Source organism: Phragmites australis, chromosome 11 (assembly GCF_958298935.1).
Source record: "Phragmites australis chromosome 11, lpPhrAust1.1, whole genome shotgun sequence".
NCBI classification, from domain to species: domain Eukaryota; kingdom Viridiplantae; phylum Streptophyta; class Magnoliopsida; order Poales; family Poaceae; genus Phragmites; species Phragmites australis.
Genome location: NC_084931.1, coordinates 33,475,179 through 33,493,990, shown reverse-complemented (window position 1 = coordinate 33,493,990; position 18,812 = coordinate 33,475,179). Strand labels below are relative to the sequence as shown.

Here is an 18,812-nt window from a genome sequence, read left to right as displayed (position 1 = left end):
AAGATAGAAAATGTGAGGTTCGAAAATCTTAGCAAGTGAATTATTTTAACAAATTATTTAGCTATAGTTGATTAAGCAATAATTTTTAATGGATAAAAATAGAAACAAAACAGGTTATCAATATCTGAAAATATAGTTAAACCTAACAAAACAACAATACCATAAGGTCGTATGCTAGCTCTGATTCACCATATCATTATCATTCAAAACGGTATTAAAGACTTTCGTATAGTATAAGAATAACATCAAAGCAATTAAGGTAAAGACATTCATATAAATGTATATGTCATGATCATCCTTATTTTTCCCTCTCTACGGGCAACGTAAGGGTGTGTATCATACCTATTCTCGGATAACATACGATATTTTACCGGTACGGTCGTAGGCATAAGACGACGATATAACTTCCAATGCATGAGATACATATATATGACATACTTTATGCATAGCCAACAACATAATTTCCAAGATATGCATAATACTTTAAAAACTACATACTATGATAAGAAACAACTGCAAAGCGACAAAACTCACTTCATACACTTATTAATTCAAGATTCAAGTAAACTTTAGAAAAGTAAATATTAAAGCAACAATCTCATGCATAAACGAAAGACGTACTTCCAACATAGGTATATACTCCATATTTCACATACAAGGAATATGAACAATTGTGAGAAATAAAACATATCCTCTTCCTTTACCTCATAATCCAAGGAAAATATCCACTCTTCCGAAGGCCAAAATTAACTAACAGGATCACATTTTAATTTGATAAATTATTAGTAAGTATGGCAATTCAAAGATAGAAGTAACCGAATAACAAGTTAAAACGTAGCAATCCGCTACATTCATTTGTCTTCATCGACGACGAAGGCAGAAACTAGCTGCATCTTGAAGCGGCATCACCTGAACAAGTGCATAAATTAGCACCAAAACACTGCGGCAACAAAAGTAAAATGAGACACATGTGCCTACGCCTGAAAACCCCGTAAACACAACAACAGAGATCTATGGAACCATATCTTCCACTTAGCTGGTAAGAAAGCAAGCGAGAACTTCCGCTAAATAGGTCAAAGACCTAAGAACAACAATCAACAATGCTCGAACTAACTCTCGCCAGACAACAACACCAATTAGCTAAAACCACTTAACCAAAAAGAACAAGACCAACGCAATCGAAAAGCTAAGGACGAGGCCTACAACTTTCATTATAATCATACGATTGGGTTCATCACCGATTAGGCCTCAACTTCCAAATTAAAATGCTACACACAATGGATCAATCCGAACACCAATCCGGCAATGAAAACGTACGATCAATCCCCACTATCTACAAGCATTTAAGAACTACAAAGAGGTCACCTTTGCAATGAGATCTCAAATCAATAGCGAAATCCGACACTCGAGGAAATTTCGCTTCTTCTCACTCATGCTTGCTTCTCTCTCATCTTTCTCCTCCTTCTTCCTCCTCCTTTTCTTTACTTCTTTCTTTGTTCTTTCTTTCTTCATTTTCTTGTTGTTGGTCGGCCCCCACCTTCAACTGCCCCCTCCTCCTTTCTCCCTTCTTCCTTCTTCCTACTCCTCACCTCCCACTCCTCCTAGAGCTAGCTAGCCGACGGCGCACTGGCTGATGGCAGCACGACACAGCATGGGTGGCGGTGGTGTGGTGCAACACGGGTGACGGCGTGCTGCAACGGGAGACGGCGTGCAACGGCTGGGGCAGTGGCTAGGGTTAGGGTGGAGTGGGTGGCGATTGGGGGTAGCAGAGTGCCACTAGGTGAGATTGGGTTGAGGACTTTTTTTTCTTTCCAAACCAACGATCCAAATTTATTAAGCTCATTACGGCTTCATCGAGTGCTCAAATGGGATGTTAGATAGCAAAATGGAATCGTCTTTACAAGATCTACACATCCGTAGTCTCCGATCGTCCAACCGAGCAACGGATCAAAAGTCAAAATTTGCACCTCTCGCAGGCGGGTCAACTTCTGAATTTGCAATTTTTCGGGTATTACAACCCAAGACAACATCCGTCTGCACAACAGCATCTGAACAAGTGAAGAGGCGGCGGCTGACTAGAAGAGTGAGAAAGTGAGCAGCAGCAGCTAGCAAGCTTACTTTACACTTGTTCCTTAATTAGCACACTCCTGCCGGCCAGTCGGCCACTACTACTACCTCGTCGGGAGGCAGAGGAGCCGGGCAACACTTCCTCGGAGCGGTAGAGCTGCTGAGCGAGCTTCAGGGACGGAGGCATGGGTCTTAGGCCAGTCCGTTGCTTGGCATCTCTTCTCCTCCTTGTTCTCTTCTGCCATGGTGAGTTATTCAACTGTCATGGGTGCTGATGTTGCTTACGGGTGCTGTTGATTAGCATGTCACTCTGTGACTTGCCATTAACTCCGCTTAGAACAAGAAAGCTGGTTGGTTGCAGAGAATAGATTGTCTGTGTGACTACGTGGATGAACTGTTTTTGGTTGGAGATTTTGTTTTGTCTTCTGCTTGTTTAGTCTCTTTAATCTAGTCCGACGTTGTTGTGGCAGCTGAGCTGTGAGTGTCATGTCATACATAGCTCACAAGTCATCAAAACCGACAAACACACGCTTTATCAAGGATAATCTGTCAAATAATTACGGGCTTTTGTTTTGCTCAATCAACAACAAGATAATACAGATTAGAACACCAGGTGAATGCTTTGTCCAGGTAAAGATTATAGTTTGCTTTAAGCTGCAGGGAGAGGAAGCGAGCAGAGAGCAGAGGATGCAACTGGCATGACGAAGCTGGGGCGGGCCGACGATGCGCCGGAGCGGGACGTGACCTCGCCGCTTGCCACCGTCCCAGTGGTGAACCCCACAGTCACAAATCCAACGGCGATGCCCACCGCGACGCCGGCAACGCAGACGCCGTCGCTAGCGAACCCGGTGGCCGGCGGTGGCGGGAGCTGGTGCGTGGCGAGCCCCGGCGCGAGCACCACGGCGCTGCAGGTGGCGCTGGACTACGCGTGCGGGCAGGGCGGCGCGGACTGCTCGGCCATCCAGCCCGGCGCGAGCTGCTCCAACCCAGACACCGTCCGCGACCACGCGTCCTACGCCTTCAACAGCTACTACCAGAAGAACCCCGTCCAGACAAGCTGCGACTTCGGCGGCACCGCCGTCCTCACCAGCACCGATCCAAGTAAACTAAGCTCAACATAAATTCGTTTTCTGCACCGCCGCGCACAAGATCGTATTCATATTACCGACGTGCTCATCACTCGCTTGTGTTTCCAATTGCGCAGGTACCTCGACGTGCCGGTATTCAGCAACCAGGTAAATTCCTAGAAGGCAAGGCTCTGAACAAAATAACGCAAGAAGAAGGCTTATTGATCGACTGTGCTGATCTTTTCTTTTTTTTTTCCTCTCTTTTTGTTGGATGAACTATCTCTGTCTGACAGCACCGGTGCTTCGGTTCTGAACACGACGACTCCGCTGACGCCGACGTTTGGGTCTCCCGGCTACGGGAATTCTCCCCCTGCTGGATTCGGAAACTCTCCTCCGCTCTACGGGTCCATGTCGCCCCCGGACTACGGTGACAACACCAGTGGCGCCGCAGCGGCGATGCCCGGCATCAAGCAGAAAGCCCTGTCGCTGACGACGTGCCTCCTGATCGCAACACTATCACTGAACGTCTGAACCTGCACAGGTCGCAAGGATCAAGTCGCAGCACTGCTTTTGTGCACGGTCAGTTGCGGTTGAGGCGCCGTGCAAGTACGCTGCAGGAAGAGCAGAGGCGGATCACTGCCTCCCTTTTTAGCCGATGTGTATCGATAGATACATCATAGATAGTAAACATTGTACTGGAAAGTGTAACAGACATTGAGCTCCTCGTCATTTGTATCCCTTACGCTTCATCTCTTGCTATTGCTACCACCACCGAGGACTGGACTCTGGAGGAACAAGAAGAGGACCGAGCATACTCGGTGCGAGGGGACGCCGTGGTCGCTGGCCACCCGCAGGCGCGCCGAGCGGCACTGCCCCACGCGCAACGGCGCAGAAGCGCCTGATTTTCTCCGAAGCTACCGGCGGCAGCATGACAGGGCACTCGGCGTCGAGGATATGACCCACTACTATTCCTCGCTTCCTTCGCCGCCTCCCGTCTCCATGACGGGTGCCCGACTGCCAGTTCCCCGGTTGGTGGCGTTGGTCGCCATAGCTACGACCATGGGTGGTCGTTATTTGGTTTACCGACCATGCCGATCGGTATTTCATTTACCGTCCACCCTGGGTGGATGAGAGTGTCATGACCTTGGTGGCGAGCTCAGGGCGGCATGGCGCGAACAGCACGGGGAGTGACCGGACCAAGATGTAAGCGGGTGTGCGGAGAGGATCTAGTTGTCAGTGAGACAAGGGAGTTGGTGTGCGTGGCGTGCATAGTTTTGCGAGGTTATAAGCCAGCTGTGGCGAGTTGTAAGAACTAGGGATGAACAGACTTGAACTCGGCGACGAGAGTGTCCCTGTCGTTCAGGGCTCTCGATTACCCCTCTCTTCCTTGTGTGTTCTTCGTTCGTGATATGATTTTATCGTCGTTAGGAGTAGCAAACCGATCGATTTGTTACAGTCTCGCATCAGAGCCTTGCGATTCCACCACCTCCATGCACTCGCAACCTAATCCACAACCACACCACCCGGAGATTTTTTTTTTTCCCCCAAACTGGCATCCTCTCATGAGATCGACGCCAATCCCTATCTTCGTCCCCGCTACACATCTCGGAAAAAAAAATCGGATGGAGCCCATGGATGCTCAACTGGCTCAGATCAGTCAGTTCATGAAGCGCCTCGAAGAGGATCGATCCAAGCACAACAAAGACCGAGCGGAGCAGAAGGCATAACAACAAGTTGATGCAGGAGCGCTTCGACGCACTTCGACAACCGTTTGAGGCATGGAAGAAGGGGTTACAGACTCATGTCCAAAGCCTCCATCACGCGGTCGAAGACCTTCGATCACAAGTGAAGCAACTCGACGAACATCTAGTGCTCATCGGCGCGTCCACTCCTTCGCTGCTCCCAACCGTCATCATGGGAACACCATCCACGGGTGCACGATCATCGGAGGTTGGCTTTTGGGGGTGTTACCACCTTTGCGCCACCTCAGGTCACATGTGCGCAACACTCGTCTTATCTCAAGGTTTCATCCTCATGAACTATTAATGAGCAAGCTATTCAACAGAGTTACAACAATGATGATCATATCAAGCATATTATGACCACTTTGGCTACTCCTAGAGGTACTTATCCTGACTTTGTATTGTCGGATGGCATTTTGCGCTATAAGGGTTGTGTGTGGGTGAGTGCTGATTCTGCTACTTAACACCACATCATTACTGCTCTGCACGACAGTTCTTTAGTGGTAATTCTGGATTTTATGCCACATACCACAGAGTTAAGCGCATGTTTTCCTGGTCTAGGATGAAAGCACAGATTCTATCATTTATCCGACAATATTCAGTCTGTCAGCAGGCTAAATCGGAGCATGTAGCGCTACCAGAACTTCTTCAACCACTCAGTATTCCTGATCACACCTAGGCAATTGTTCAATTGGACTTCGTGGAAGGCTTACCCAGGTCAACTAATCACGATACAATACTTGTGGTTGTCGGTCATTTTTCCAAATATGCTCATTTTTTTACCCTCATCCATCTTTTTACTGCATTGCAAGTTGCCAAACTGTATATCAATAACATCTTCAAACTCCATGGGCTTCCTCAAGCGATTGTTTTGGATCGAGATCGAATCTTTACAAGCACTCTTTGGTAAGAGCTCTTCAATCTGTCCCGTACACAATTGCGCGTCACTTCATCCTACAACCCTCAGACTGACAGCCAAACCAAACACGTCAACCAATGTCTTGAAGCTTATCTCTGGTGTGCGGTTCACTCGTGCCCATCCAATTGGTTTCACTGGCTATCTCATGCAGAGTATTGGTATAATACATCTTACCATTCCTTACTGAAAATGACACCATTCGAAGTCCTGTATGGAAGGAAGCCTTGGGATTTCGGTCTTATTAAGCTCAATGAAGCTATTGTACCCGATCTAATAACATGTCTCAAGGAACGTGAAGTGATGAATTCTCTTCTCCAGCAGCAACTACATCGGGCCCAACATCAAATGAAACAATAGGCTGACAAGAATCGTACCGAGCGCACCTTCGATGTTGGTGATCAAGTCTACTTGAAGTTGCAACCCTACATTCAGTCTTCAGTGGCTCATTGCCCAAATCAGAAGCGCTCGTTCTGATATTATGGCCCATATCCAATTGAGCAGAAGATCGACATTGTGGCATATTAACTCAAGCTACCAGATGGGGTGCAAATTCATCATGTGATGCACGTGTCGCAGCACAAGAAAGCTATTGAGCCATCGATTGTGGCCAGTCAGCAATTACCCCAGCCACCAGTCGTTCTTCAGTCTGCCAAAGAACCAAAACGCTTCCTGGATCGCAAGCTGATCAAACGAGCTAACAAGACTATTCCTCGACTACTCGTGTAGTGGTGTGGTCTACCTCCGAACATGGCTCAACCATGTGTCGTCGGTTCCATGATTCTCCAGCTTGGGGTCAAGCCGATTTTGAAGAGGTGGGGAATGTCATGACCTTGGTGGCGAGCTCAGGGCGGCATGGCGCGAACAACAGGGGGAGTAACTGGACCCAGATTTAAGCGAGTGTGTGGAGAGGATCTAGTTGTCAGTGAGACGAGGGAGTTGGTGTGAGTGGCATGCACGGCTTGGCGAGGTTATAAGCCAGCTGTCGCGAGTTGCAAGAACTAAGGATGAACAGACTCGAACTTGACGGCAAGAGTGTCCCTATCATCCAGGGCTCTCGATTACCCATCTCTTCCTTGTGTATTATTCGTTCGTGATCTGAGTTTTCCGTCGTTAGGAGTAGTAAGCATCGGGTTTGTTACAGAGAGCCTTGCGATTAGGCAGGAGAAACTTGATTTCGGAAGTGAACCGATGAGTGCTTCCGCGCTCTCTCGTCATCCCGCTGTGTTGCCTCGCCGACCTTGCCACCGCGCTTCGGCGAGCTCTAGCGTCTTGGATGCTCCGGCGCTCATATGATCCGGACAGAAAGCCTCATATGCTTCTTTTCACGTGGCAAATTGGGTGCCCTTCTTCTTTTGGACTTCCTGAAATTTCTCCGTCCTGGACTCCGGAGGAACAAGAAGACGAAGAGGACCTGGAGGAGATTATCATCAGCCTTCCAGCCCTAACGACGAGAGCTCGAGCTCGGGCTGACAAGCCCTGCCCCGCCGCCTCAGAGAGGGAAGCGGCTCGAGTCGCTCTCGCAGGTCCTCGCTAGCATCCTCTGCCGGGTCAAGCAGAGTGGACGACCCACAATTGGACTTGGCGCGGCCCGAGTGGACGCAGCCCAAAGAGTTGGTACATTTTTCTCCTTTTGTTTTTCTTTTTTGGATTTTTTCAATGCTCGTCATTATGTCACTAACGTCTACATTTTGTGACTTTGAACACTCAAAAAATGTAAATACATGATTACACGCACACATACTCGTGAGTGCACCTCTGTCACATGCTTACAGATAATATCGCTAAAAGCATTCTATATGTATAAACAGTGAGCACCAAAATTTAAACCCTAATAAATAGAGTCTACCTCACGTCACCACTATCACACCAAAAGGTAATTCCCTTATTAAATCACCTTTCATATGCACTCAACATTTTTTAAAACTTGTGGTCCGTGCATGCCAACCGAAAAAAAAAACTGTGCATGAGGGCACATGCGTTAGGCAGTTGGACCGCTGGTGACACGGCACCATGGGAGTCTCAACCACTCCGTTGATCCTAGCTCCGGCATAAGGTCAGCTACATAAGCCAAGCTCGCTGCGTCAGAATTGCGATGTTCCAGGAAACCACCGGGCTCGCTAGTATTGCACCCTGGCCGGTATTCGATTTTGACCTGACCAGTTTGAGTGACTAATCTTCAAGTCTTTTGCCGCCTAGTCTCAACTACTCCCACATGATAACCAGAACTACAGAAAACAGCTACTGCGATTCGTCAACACGCGGCTGCAAGAACGCGTCACCTTCCAACATAAAAAGCTCAAGACAGAGTGGCCTAGCATTTTATCAACAAACACAGGATCGGGAACAAGTAGGAGAGCTCCAAAACATCAACGGACCGGCCGCCACTCACGCCACCGATGGCCGGCGGGAGGAAGCGGGAGTGGGTACGGAAGAAGATGGCGATGGTGGCCGGGGGCCAGCAGTCGCCGCGGTGGACGCTGCGCATTCGCGCGCTGTCCGCCGCGCTGCGCCGGCGGAGGCACCGGGCTGGCGGCCTCCCGCGCGTCGACGTCCTCCGGCTCCTGTACGAGAACGTTGTCTTCCACCTGCTGTGGGTGCTCGAGTCAATCGTCGTCCTCGCCAAGCTCTGCTTCTTCTACCTGCGGTTCGGCTTCCGGTTGTGAGCCAAACCAAGAAATGTAAAGGATGTATTTTTTCTACATTCTCTCTTTCTTTTTTCTTTATTTTAGATCTTGCTTGATGCTTGCAATCGAACTTGCGAATACACAAAAAGCACGACAAAAGTTGTGTTTCACAAGCCCTATCAGAGCTAGAGAAATAGGACAAATAGACGGTTCTATCGCGAACAGCTCAAACTCATCGAATAGAAATTTCCACAGCTTTTGTTGGTACTTCATCGATCGAAGCATAATACAACGGTAAATAGTTATCACATATAGCAGGGGCGTATACGTCAAACTGCCATCAACTCTAAAACATACTCTCGATAATAATATAAGCCCAAGCATGCAATTCTGGTGATGCAAAGCTAGCTCATATTTTGCTTCCTCGAAAATAATGGTGCTGCTTTGTTAGATATTTCGGGTTTATTGCCACAAGATATGTAAACGACAAAAACAAGAATAAACAGAAAGAACGGTCCTTTTCTATCACATTACGAATAAACAGATCGAGCTACAAATTTAGGCCATCCTAGAAACACAAGTAGAAATTTGCTCGACGTGTATCTCCCGGGCCTCTCAAAATGTCACGACAGCAACTCATGTACACGGTTGCTATTCCGGTGCACGACATCTCTGGTGCCGCACACACCACAAAAGGACCGCCACCTTCAGGATAGTCGAGAAGGGATGGATCAGTAGCTATTTGGCCACATTGGGTTAGCCTGAGCAGCAGCACTTAAGTTGCTATCACTAGGGTTTCGGTGTTCAGGGCCCAAGCCTGGCTGTGACTGCCCAAGCGCGGCGCCAAACTGTGAAGGTAGCTGGCCCTGCCGAAGGCCAGCCTGATGACTCAGCCCTTGATAGCCATAAAATGTATTGGCTGCAAGTGGGGGCATTGCTCGTGAACCAGCTCCATGCATCCACATTGCAGGGTTCTCACTCTGTCATGAATAAAGGACTAGTTAGTGATCTTGTAGTTTGTCTATCTTGTATGCAAAACTCAGGCACCCATATAGTTTACCTGCTGAAGAGAAATGTACTGATTTCCATCTTTGTATTGTGAGGGGACCGTTCCATCGAACCCAAGAGTAGCGGCTGCTGATGCTGTGCTTTGGTTCAGAGGGAAATTACCATGCATGTTGTTTGCAGTTCCGAAGCCTCCAACATAGCTTGAGAGCATAGAGGCTGGTTGTGGTAAGCTAGTAAGGGCAATGTTGCTTTTGTACTGTGGTAGAGGGTATTTCATGCTAGAGTTGGGAACTGCAGCTGCTGCTTGGTGGAATAGACCACTGTTCATGTATGGTTGCTGAAAAGCAGCAGGCGGGATATAAGCATAACTTGGCGGCAGAGATGGATAGCCAATCATGCTTGCGTACCCAAGAGGAAGAGTTGCTGCTTGAGCATAAGGATGAAGGGCAAGATGCTGAGGGAGAGGAGGCCCTGAAGCAATGCTGGTGCTTGGCTGAGATTGAGTATATTGAGGGTTGGGTAAACCACCTGGATTGACATTCTGCAATAATCAACCACGCAATAAGAATTCTGTACATAGGATGAATTCAAGACAAAAATAAACAGGGAACTATTTATGAATTAGTAATGTATATGCACCGTTAGGATTACAGCTTGAAGTGAAAAATAAGATGAAACTAACATTTTGGTACTAGTGGCATGGATCCAGCACTACAGTACTCGGTAGTACAATCTTCACTAAAAATAAAATAACTGTCCACTATAGAAGGTTAGAGCAGAGATTTTGCAGTTTGGAAAGTCCTAGGCACTTGCCGGTTTCTACTTTGCCAGTTACAAATGGTTAGTGCTTACCATTTGCAAATAAATCCTTTTGAAACTTTTGAATTCTTGTTTAGAAACAAAGATGGAAAACGGTGAAGACTCAACAGATGTGCATATAAATATGAAACTTAAGTGCCTCCAAAGCTGAACTTCCAGGTTCCAGTTTGCACAATATGCCAAACAAAAAAAAGAAATATAACCAACAACAATTACCTATAGGTTATATAATCAACAAGACAGAAGGTCCGAAGTTGGCAAGAAATACATGGCTACTTTACTGAAAAACAATGATGAAAGTCCCATTGTTCAGTGAGATGCTCGTACCTCTTGCGGCTGCGCAGAAACAGTTGTGTTGCTCATGGATGATGATGTTGTACCATGAATCATTGTAGGTGGGTTAGTGAGCAACAGTGAGAATGCTGGATCGAACTCGCGCAAAGGTGGGATTGTTGGTGGCAGTAGACCATTTTGTATTTGCTGCAGATACATAAGAGTAATAAAACAGTTGTCAATAAAGAAAAATAATGGAATGTAAATAAGTTCATTTCAAATGAACTGCAAAATGATAAATCAGATAGACTTCTTCACTGAACTAATGCACCTTTAGTTACTAAAGTAAGGGAGTTATACAACTTGCTATGAGGTTTCTTTCCACTAACAAGCACAGTTATAAAGATGGGAAGTACAGCGGTATGTAAGTGAGCATGCACAAAATAGCAACCACAACTCTTAATTTGTATATAGGCAATTCATACGGAAATTAGCATCATATCAGTGCAGGTTAAAACCAGGATAGCAAATGGATACCATAAAGCTTGAGAGAGGAGAAATGTTTTGCAATTGTCGATTTTCCTGCAGATAAGCGTGTGAACCAGAATCTTGTCGCACTGCAGTTGAAGTTGCGTAATCAGGGGTCGATGATAGATTGTGTTCGGTGTTGTTTGTGACATCCATGAAATTGGCTCTTGTCACTTTAGACTGTTGTGCTGATGTAACATCAAGATCCTCCACATTGCTGTTTGTTGCCGAAGTCACATACTCATTAGCTGCAGGTGTTACTGTCACCTTGCTTTCATCCTCGTGGATTCTGAAAAGAAAGGACTCCTAAGCGTTGCACAATAAGATGGGGTGAAGAACATTGGGGGAAAAATACCTAACATCTGACTGTTCAATTGAATGGTTATCGGGTACTGTCGCAACCTCCCCATGACTATTGAGAGGTTTTACAGACAAAGATGAATCAAGTGTTCCGGACACGAAACTACCAAACGTCAAGTGTGCGCAATCAGCATTTGAAACCTGAAGATGATCAGGGATTATTACAGCCGGATTATCATCAGACGATTTTGGTCCCTCATGAAGAGTCAAACGGTCAAATTGTTTCGTTGCAGTAGACATATCTCCATTTGAATCTGCCATCAGAGAGGTACATGGTCATATAAAATGAGAAACTTGATGAACTGCAAAAGGTTAAGTACTACAAAGACAGGGAGTTTCAGTCGGTCACCAAGGGGTATTATAGCACGCAGACATGAAAAAAAAGGTCAGTCATTAATGGGCATTGTGGCATGGAAACGTGACATATGAAAATGCACGTGCAGATAGGATTGAAGAACTCTAGAACCTGGGAGTTTCATTCAGAAGAACAGATACATTCTTTAAAAGAGATTTCAATTGAAATGAAGTGTCCTGTAGCCAACTTTTGACAAAGAACAAATAGATAATCACCCACAATTCCTAATGAAGAACAAAAGAAATAACAAAAACAAAATGTGGAAGTGTCCAATTTTGTGTCGATCCATCAAAAAGGAAAAAAAATAAAGTCAAACAGGCCAGAATCTTAAAAGGATTAGCTGATGGTGAACAATCATATCGGACTCAGTACTTGGTATCAGAGTTTGATTACCAGATTGTGCTAGATCCTGGTGTGGCTAGTAAGCTGGTGTCTGTATGGGAAATACAGTCTGTATTTCCCAGATACTTCCCGTCTGTTATTTTTTCATGAAATATTCTTATTTGTTTGCTTTTGGTGTTCCTTACCCTTCTACATCTAAACTCCCCTCAACAGTAGATCTTAGCAAAAAACGCCCCAAAATCCAGACAGTGCTATAAATGCTGGCGGGTTAGAGGTTTCTGGTAACTAATAGTAACAGCTCAGTTTCTTTGGGTGCACCCTGATAGCTCATCTCACACCGTAACACAACATGTAGTCCGATTTAAGTTCAAAAAGGACAGTAGGTAAAACTGTACTAGGATGGCCAAATGGGGATGTGATAACCGTAGGAAACAAAAAAAGGAACCACGGAAAGAAAATAAGCTTGCTTCCAACTTAATTTACTAAGTAGGGTCTTTGGGATCATATAAGACGAACAATTGCATGCAGAAATAAAGATAAAATATACAGTGCTCATGCAGACTTACTTTGGTTATGCTCAAGTGAAAGGCCGTTGGACTGAAATTCATCTGTTTCCTCTATCAAGCCATTGTCCAGATGAGTGGCAATGCCAACATGTTCTGATTGCACATCTTTACCAGAAGCAGAAAATTGTCCAGAAATTGTCAAACTTTCTGCATTATCCTCCTCTAAATTTGTCTCTTTTTCAATGCCGTCTTTGTTGACATCTGCAGTTGCTGAACCTTGTGCGTTTGCATTCATGGAAGGAGCTGCCACGTCCACTCCGTCTGCTGGAGGTGATATATCAAATGAGGAAGCATCCTTAGATACAGAGTACACCTCAATAGCACCATTTGGTAACTTATATGATGTGCCATGGCCAACTTCTGATGCGAAAACAGTGTTATTGTATTCCTTGGGTGTGTGACTTGGTGTGTTGGAAATGACTGAATCACCAACAGCTGGCATGGCAGTGCTACTAGCAATCGATCTGCTCACAACTCTAGATTGAGGCCTGCCCATCTTTACTATTTCAGCCATGGAAGGGCGACCTGGAATACCCCAACCATGCTGCGCTTGAGATGGAGGCTGGGAAGTGGTGTACCTTGCATCAGCTTGGGAAACATTGCTGCAAACAGAAGCATAAGAAGTTAGGAAGCCTAACAAGGAAGTCTTCGAGCTACCTTGACCAATTACCAGAAAGAGTAAATGTAATTAGTTGCATAAGAAAGTGAGCGAAGCTGTAAATTATAAAAATTTTAAGACTGTCTCAATTTGCCCTAGAAAACGTTTACGGTATGGCATGAACAGTAAAGAATATAGAACACATGATGCACAAATGAAGAAAATTGAAGGACAGGAAAACTCTGAGAAGGTACACATGATTGATCTCTTCGTAATAATCAAGCCCAAATGTACCAGCTCCTGCTGTGGCGTAACAGGTTTTACTTGTAGTGCAGGGCATCAACATTGTATCCAGAAAACATGTTTTTACCATTGCTTTTTCCTAGCTATATGGAAGAAAGAAAGAAAGTCGACTAGAAACAATAAAAAGGGCAGATATTACTACCTCCATTCGGAATTACTTGTCGTTTTAGCCTTCCTCATAGAGACCAACGCGTCACTTAATACTTCCTCTTGTGACATCTTTGCCCCTTCTAATTGCAGCTTACCCTCTAATCAATGTACCCAAAATTAACTCCTGCAGCATCCCTCCCAATGCCATCACCTACTCCCTCCAATCCCAAATGTAGTATTTGAACAAACTAGCGGGAGAACCATTGATCCCTGAGAACGCCTTGGGACTCCTCAAAATTTAATAGGGGCTATTTAGGAAGGTAATGCTTAGAAAACTGAGAACGGCATCTATTTGAGAACAGAACTCAAATCCTAAAACGACATCTAAAAGAGAACGGAGGTAGTATTAACTAAATCAATCTATATATAGTTAATAATCTCTATGTAAAATCAATAGGTACAACTTACGTAGTAGCAGAAATTGTTTCTGTAGGACTGCTTGTCTTGACATCCAAGACTGATGAGTTTGGTGGAGCATGTAACTCTGTTTCTCTCTTGATAGGGCCTTTAACACCACCCGTCGAGTCTATGTTGAGGGAAAAAAATGAGTGCACCAGTTAGAATAAGAAAACAAACTACATAATCATATCACAAAACAAAATGCAGAATGCTACCTCCTAATCCAGCTTGAAAACGCCCACTTCGATCAGAACTAGCCTTATACCCTCGGTATATAGACTTATGGAATGGTCGAGGTCTTGTTTCCTGAGGAGCTTTGGTCTAAAGATAGTAAAAGTTAGTCAGGGGAACAACAGGCAACCAGATGGCATAAACTGACTCAAACCAAAATGTTGAAATGCTCTTCGATCACAAAAAAGGTATTTCAATGCAGTAACACAGTACCCACAGAAATATTAACACAGCGTGAATCAAGAGTAACAAATAAAAGACAGCATTATAGAGTGCAACTGCAAAGCTAAAAACGGATCAAATATATAAGTATGCAGTTCTTCATCAATCAAGTATAGCAAAATAGCAAACAAAAGCCACAGGATATATCAGTCAGCATGTAGCATAGGAGCAACCCCTGTTTCTCAGTCAGTACAAGCTGACATAATAAATGACCTCAAACTCACATCAAGGTGGAAAGGCAACTATTACACCAAAAAAAGGGATGGAAAACAAACAGTAAACATCCTCAAAAACCAGGGATATAAGGAACTCATGGTTCATCTACTAACCTCCTTTTTCTTGTCCCGCTTTCTTCTCACTTCATGAAAAGTATCTGAACAGACAAGAATAAGAGAGTTAAGATGAATTACCAATACCAACAGATAGTTCAAATTGTCTGTGATCTACAGATTCTATATGCTATGTTGCATTTATTAGGAACAAGTCAGCCTTCAAAGTAGTGCTTCATTTATACCACAGAAAATATAAGATATATAGGTAAGAATTAAATGGTGCATTCTGAATACAACAAACCGACCCTCAAAAACAAAAGAACATGAAAAAAATGTTTCATCAGCACTTGCAGGTAACGAAGAACATTGGCACCCAAGGCACAACCTTTACACCGAAATTTACAAATGAAAATCCCAGCTCCCAACAAAAATGATGTACTGCATTAATATAACAGTTTCCCACATAACAGATAAACATGAGTCAATATACCAGTTTACAATAATTTTCATAATGCACGAATGCAAAGTTATTAAATAGATCCATCCATAAAAGTTATTAAATACATACCAAAATAGCATTAACAACATCATAATAAATGCAAAATTAATCTCTACGAACAGAAAAGGAATACATGAGCAAGCTTTCCCACCATTCCACAACTGAAGATAAATACATGCTCATGCAAGATGCAAACTTTAGCTCTTTACACACAGGAGTTACATCCATAAATGCAAAAAGGTTTGCTTGTTGACAAAACTGAGACAAAATCACAAGCGAATACAAGCCACAGTGTACAACTTTCACAGATTCGGACCAGATTGGCACGGAATTCAATAGCAACCGTCCGATTGGGGGGGGGGGGGGTTACAAAACCGCACGTATTCGAAAATCAAACCCTAACGCTGACGAGCATCCCACCACGACACATCCACGCTAAACAATTCGAAGCGTGCGGGCAGCGAAGGCGAGGGAGTGCGCCAGTATGTATACCTTGGGAGATGAGCCTCTCGACGGCGACGTCGGGGTCCATGCCGCAGTCGCAGAGCGTGGCGTAGATCTCGCCTTCCGAGCGGTCGGCCAGGATCCCCTTGAGGCTCTGCACCATCTTCCTCGAGGCCACCGGGATCACCGCCGCGTCCGCCGCCGCGTAGGGCTGCCTCCCGCCGCCGCCGCCCCTCATGGCGCTCCCGCTGCCGCCGCCACAGGCGCTGCCGCCTCCCCCTCCTTCTCGATCCGGCGGCGGCGACGAGCTGCGGTCGCGTCGGCGCTGCGTGCGCTGTGGGAGCAGCAAAACCTCGTCGCCGCCGCCTGCTCCCCGCACCCTGTTTTGCTGCCACACCAGCCTCCTCTGTCGGACGGACGGTGTAGGGTTCGGTTGCGCTTCCGAAATCCTGAGGGGTTGTTGGGTTAATGCTTGGTACACCCCGACGCCGCTCACTGACAGACGGGTGCCGTTTAGCAAAGGAATCCATTCATACTTTTTCAGCAAAATTTTTTATTTATTTATTAGGGAACATCTAAACGCACACTAGGATATAAGTTTTGTATTTTCTGAGTTATTAGATCAATAATTCACTCTCACTTAATTAAATAAAGAACAAGCTAAATGATAATTCAGAACTACCTATTAGTTACCTACTTACATCACTACTCTACAACATTTGATGGATAACTTTTATCAATAAACTAGTTACATAATCATATGTTGCAACAGGAGAAAAAACCGCACAAAATAGTTGATGAGTCAAACACATGCATTACATAAGGAGAAGGTGGTCGGTCCGAGCAAGAGGAGGGGCAGTGCCAGAGGTTGCCATGAGAGGGGGTGGCGGCATGGTGGACGGTGGCTATGACCGTGCAGGGATACAATGAGGACGGTGGCAAGTCAGTGACAATGGAAATTCTCACTTATGTGAGAAAGAGAGTGAAAAATATTTAAAGGAGATAGACGAGATGAAGCATTACGGTAACTAATTCAATGTTACATGATTAGATTGGGCAGTTGAAAATTTAAATGGTTTGAAACAACATATCAATTGGATGCTTCTTTTACATACCCCTTCAAACATTTAGAAAAGACAATAAATATGTGAACAGAATAGAGGAATATTACTAAGTACTCAGGAAAGGAAAATATGTACATTCATTGTGACATAAAGTCATTTTTCTGACTCTTTAAATCATTTCTTCCATCAAAATAAATTCTACATCTTGTTTCTGAAACGAAGAAAAGAAAAGGGGAAAATGAGAAAAATGGACTTACTACCTATTTTAACTGCATGGCTTGATTCCCTCGATGACTCAATCACAGACACCTTCAGTAATTTGTGTTCATCCTTGAAAAGTGAAACAAAACTATAGAAAATCAAGGTATAAATTTGATGTACATAGCTTATGATAACATTTGAATATATGATACAACAAAGCTAAAATAATAGCATCATTTTCCCGACGTAGGAGGGTTCAGGTCACGATCCCGACGTAGGTGATCTTCTCCCACTTGATCGTCTCATCTGCCCAAACACAGATTAAGAACCGATCTGGAATCACAAAGAAAAAGAGGACAACAGAAAGGCGAGGGTGAGATGTACGCACAAGCGTCATCATGGACGGAGGAGGACATGCGGCACCTCGCCGGTGCGGTGACCTTGACCGCTAGCGACTGGAGGCCGGATCTCGTTGGCCACCACCAAAGCCATGGGTGGTGGTGGTGTTGCTGGTTTTGGGGAACAGGTGGAGAATGATTGGGTCATTTCAGTTGACCAGGCTGGTGGTCGACGATGGCGGTGCGGTTAGGGATGACGACACTTCAATCAGAGACACGGAAGCGGGAGTGACTCTGTCGTGGACGGTGGCGGTGGTGTGGATCAGTGACTTGATTAGTGGCAAAGAGAGGACAAATCGTCGTGGCGGGGAGACAAAGCGTCGGTGGTGGTGGGCCTGGCGGGGAGGAGGTGGGGATGGGGTGGCGGGGAGGCGTTTAAGGCAAGGCTATTGCGTAGGGGGCCACCTGACAGCGCAGCTCCTATGTGAGAGAGGGGGATGGGTGGGTAAGGGACTCATGAGTCCTAAGCGGGACTCTTTTGGTACTTTTAAAGTAGTAGAGATACATGCAATGTAGGGCGTGATGGACTATCCAACAATATTGTTATCAACACATATAAGTCTTAATTTTTTTTTCCTTAAGAAACACCAAGCGATACGGAGTTTGAATAAGTTACTATAGACACCTCACTATCGATAGATAGCTATGTTATCTGTCATTTACTACTGAAAGAAAATTTATATCTTAACAAGATGCACAAAGAGCAAACGTAGACTTTGATTCAGGATAAGTACCAGAGACAATCAACTCCATTGATCATCGAAGTCTTGTCAAGCCTTGTTCGTGATTTATGAAAATTGTTATGCTACGGAAGCGGCGGATCAAAGAGAATGTTAAAATAAGCAGCAATTTTGGTAGTCACAGGGAAGATTATGACATTTTTTTTACACCTCTCCACTTAGGTAGTAGGTACAGCTATAGCATTCTGTTCATATTGTTACACCGTTTAGTTGAGAAGTGACCCTGCAAGGAAATATGCCGAATGGCATCATCGCTTGGGCCCGACTGGGCCTATTAACATTATAAAATGGGCCCAACCCAAAATTCCGTACGACATGACTTGGGCTTAAATTTCAGCAAGACATTGTTGAGGCTTTCTTTGGAGCAGAATGGGCCGGACCGTTCCGATCCAGTCAGTATCCTAGCATGGACCAAATGTTGTTCCTCCTCTTCTCCCTCTTGCAATTCGAACGATGTGGCCAGCCCTCTGAAAAATACGATGCCTAGTCTGAAATTTTCCTTGGAAGGGCCCTCGACCCACTACTAGTGCATGTTACCTGTGCTGCAGGAGGTGACATGATAGATTTGTAATTTTCAGCTACTGAGGAAGCAGCCACAACCCACAAGTGAACAAGAACTGA

The 18,812-nt window shown here is 45.1% G+C and overlaps 3 protein-coding genes across 5 annotated transcripts; 2 read left to right on the top strand and 1 right to left on the bottom strand.

Annotated features, from left to right (window-relative positions):
* The first annotated feature begins 2,026 nt into the window (after positions 1-2,026).
* Positions 2,027-3,883, top strand: LOC133884205 (PLASMODESMATA CALLOSE-BINDING PROTEIN 2-like). Of its 2 annotated transcripts, none has more exons than XM_062323548.1 (4): positions 2,027-2,313; positions 2,722-3,168; positions 3,272-3,302; positions 3,428-3,883. In XM_062323548.1, exons 1-4 carry the CDS (start codon positions 2,253-2,255, stop codon positions 3,663-3,665), a joined length of 777 nt encoding a protein of 258 aa, XP_062179532.1. In that variant the 5' UTR covers positions 2,027-2,252; the 3' UTR covers positions 3,666-3,883. The 2 variants fall into 2 exon arrangements, with proteins under 2 accessions (XP_062179532.1, XP_062179533.1); XM_062323549.1 differs by having other exon boundaries at positions 2,030-2,313; positions 2,728-3,168.
* Positions 3,884-7,863: 3,980 nt separating this feature from the next.
* Positions 7,864-8,491, top strand: LOC133884938 (uncharacterized). Its single transcript, XM_062324550.1, has one exon. It carries the CDS (start codon positions 8,192-8,194, stop codon positions 8,456-8,458), a length of 267 nt encoding a protein of 88 aa, XP_062180534.1. The 5' UTR covers positions 7,864-8,191; the 3' UTR covers positions 8,459-8,491.
* A 322-nt stretch (positions 8,492-8,813) lies between these two features.
* Positions 8,814-16,232, bottom strand: LOC133884937 (uncharacterized). Of its 2 annotated transcripts, XM_062324547.1 has the most exons (10): positions 15,837-16,232; positions 14,903-14,946; positions 14,336-14,441; positions 14,130-14,247; positions 12,671-13,272; positions 11,403-11,661; positions 11,057-11,336; positions 10,574-10,726; positions 9,480-9,968; positions 8,814-9,399 (listed from the first exon to the last, which is right to left on the bottom strand). In XM_062324547.1, the coding sequence occupies exons 1-10, from the start codon at positions 16,024-16,026 to the stop codon at positions 9,151-9,153; spliced, it is 2,490 nt and encodes an 829-aa protein (XP_062180531.1). In that variant the 5' UTR covers positions 16,027-16,232; the 3' UTR covers positions 8,814-9,150. The 2 variants fall into 2 exon arrangements, with proteins under 2 accessions (XP_062180531.1, XP_062180533.1); XM_062324549.1 differs by lacking the exons at positions 14,130-14,247; positions 14,336-14,441; positions 14,903-14,946; positions 15,837-16,232 and adding an exon at positions 13,714-13,920.
* Between the last annotated feature and the right edge of the window lie 2,580 nt (positions 16,233-18,812).

Coding starts and splice junctions, on each gene's coding strand:
- LOC133884938 (XM_062324550.1), top strand. CDS start 8,192: ATGGCCGGCGGGAGGAAGCGGGAGTGGGTACGGAAGAAGATGGCGATG.
- LOC133884937 (XM_062324547.1), bottom strand. CDS start 16,026: ATGAGGGGCGGCGGCGGCGGGAGGCAGCCCTACGCGGCGGCGGACGCG. Junction 13,273..14,129: donor GAAACAATTTCTGCTACTAC/GTAAGTTGTACC, acceptor TTCTGTTTGCAG/CAATGTTTCCCAAGCTGATG. Junction 11,337..11,402: donor ATTGAACAGTCAGATGTTAG/GTATTTTTCCCC, acceptor CTTTCTTTTCAG/AATCCACGAGGATGAAAGCA.
- LOC133884205 (XM_062323548.1), top strand. CDS start 2,253: ATGGGTCTTAGGCCAGTCCGTTGCTTGGCATCTCTTCTCCTCCTTGTT. Junction 2,314..2,721: donor CCTTGTTCTCTTCTGCCATG/GTGAGTTATTCA, acceptor GTTTGCTTTAAG/CTGCAGGGAGAGGAAGCGAG. Junction 3,169..3,271: donor CCTCACCAGCACCGATCCAA/GTAAACTAAGCT, acceptor CCAATTGCGCAG/GTACCTCGACGTGCCGGTAT.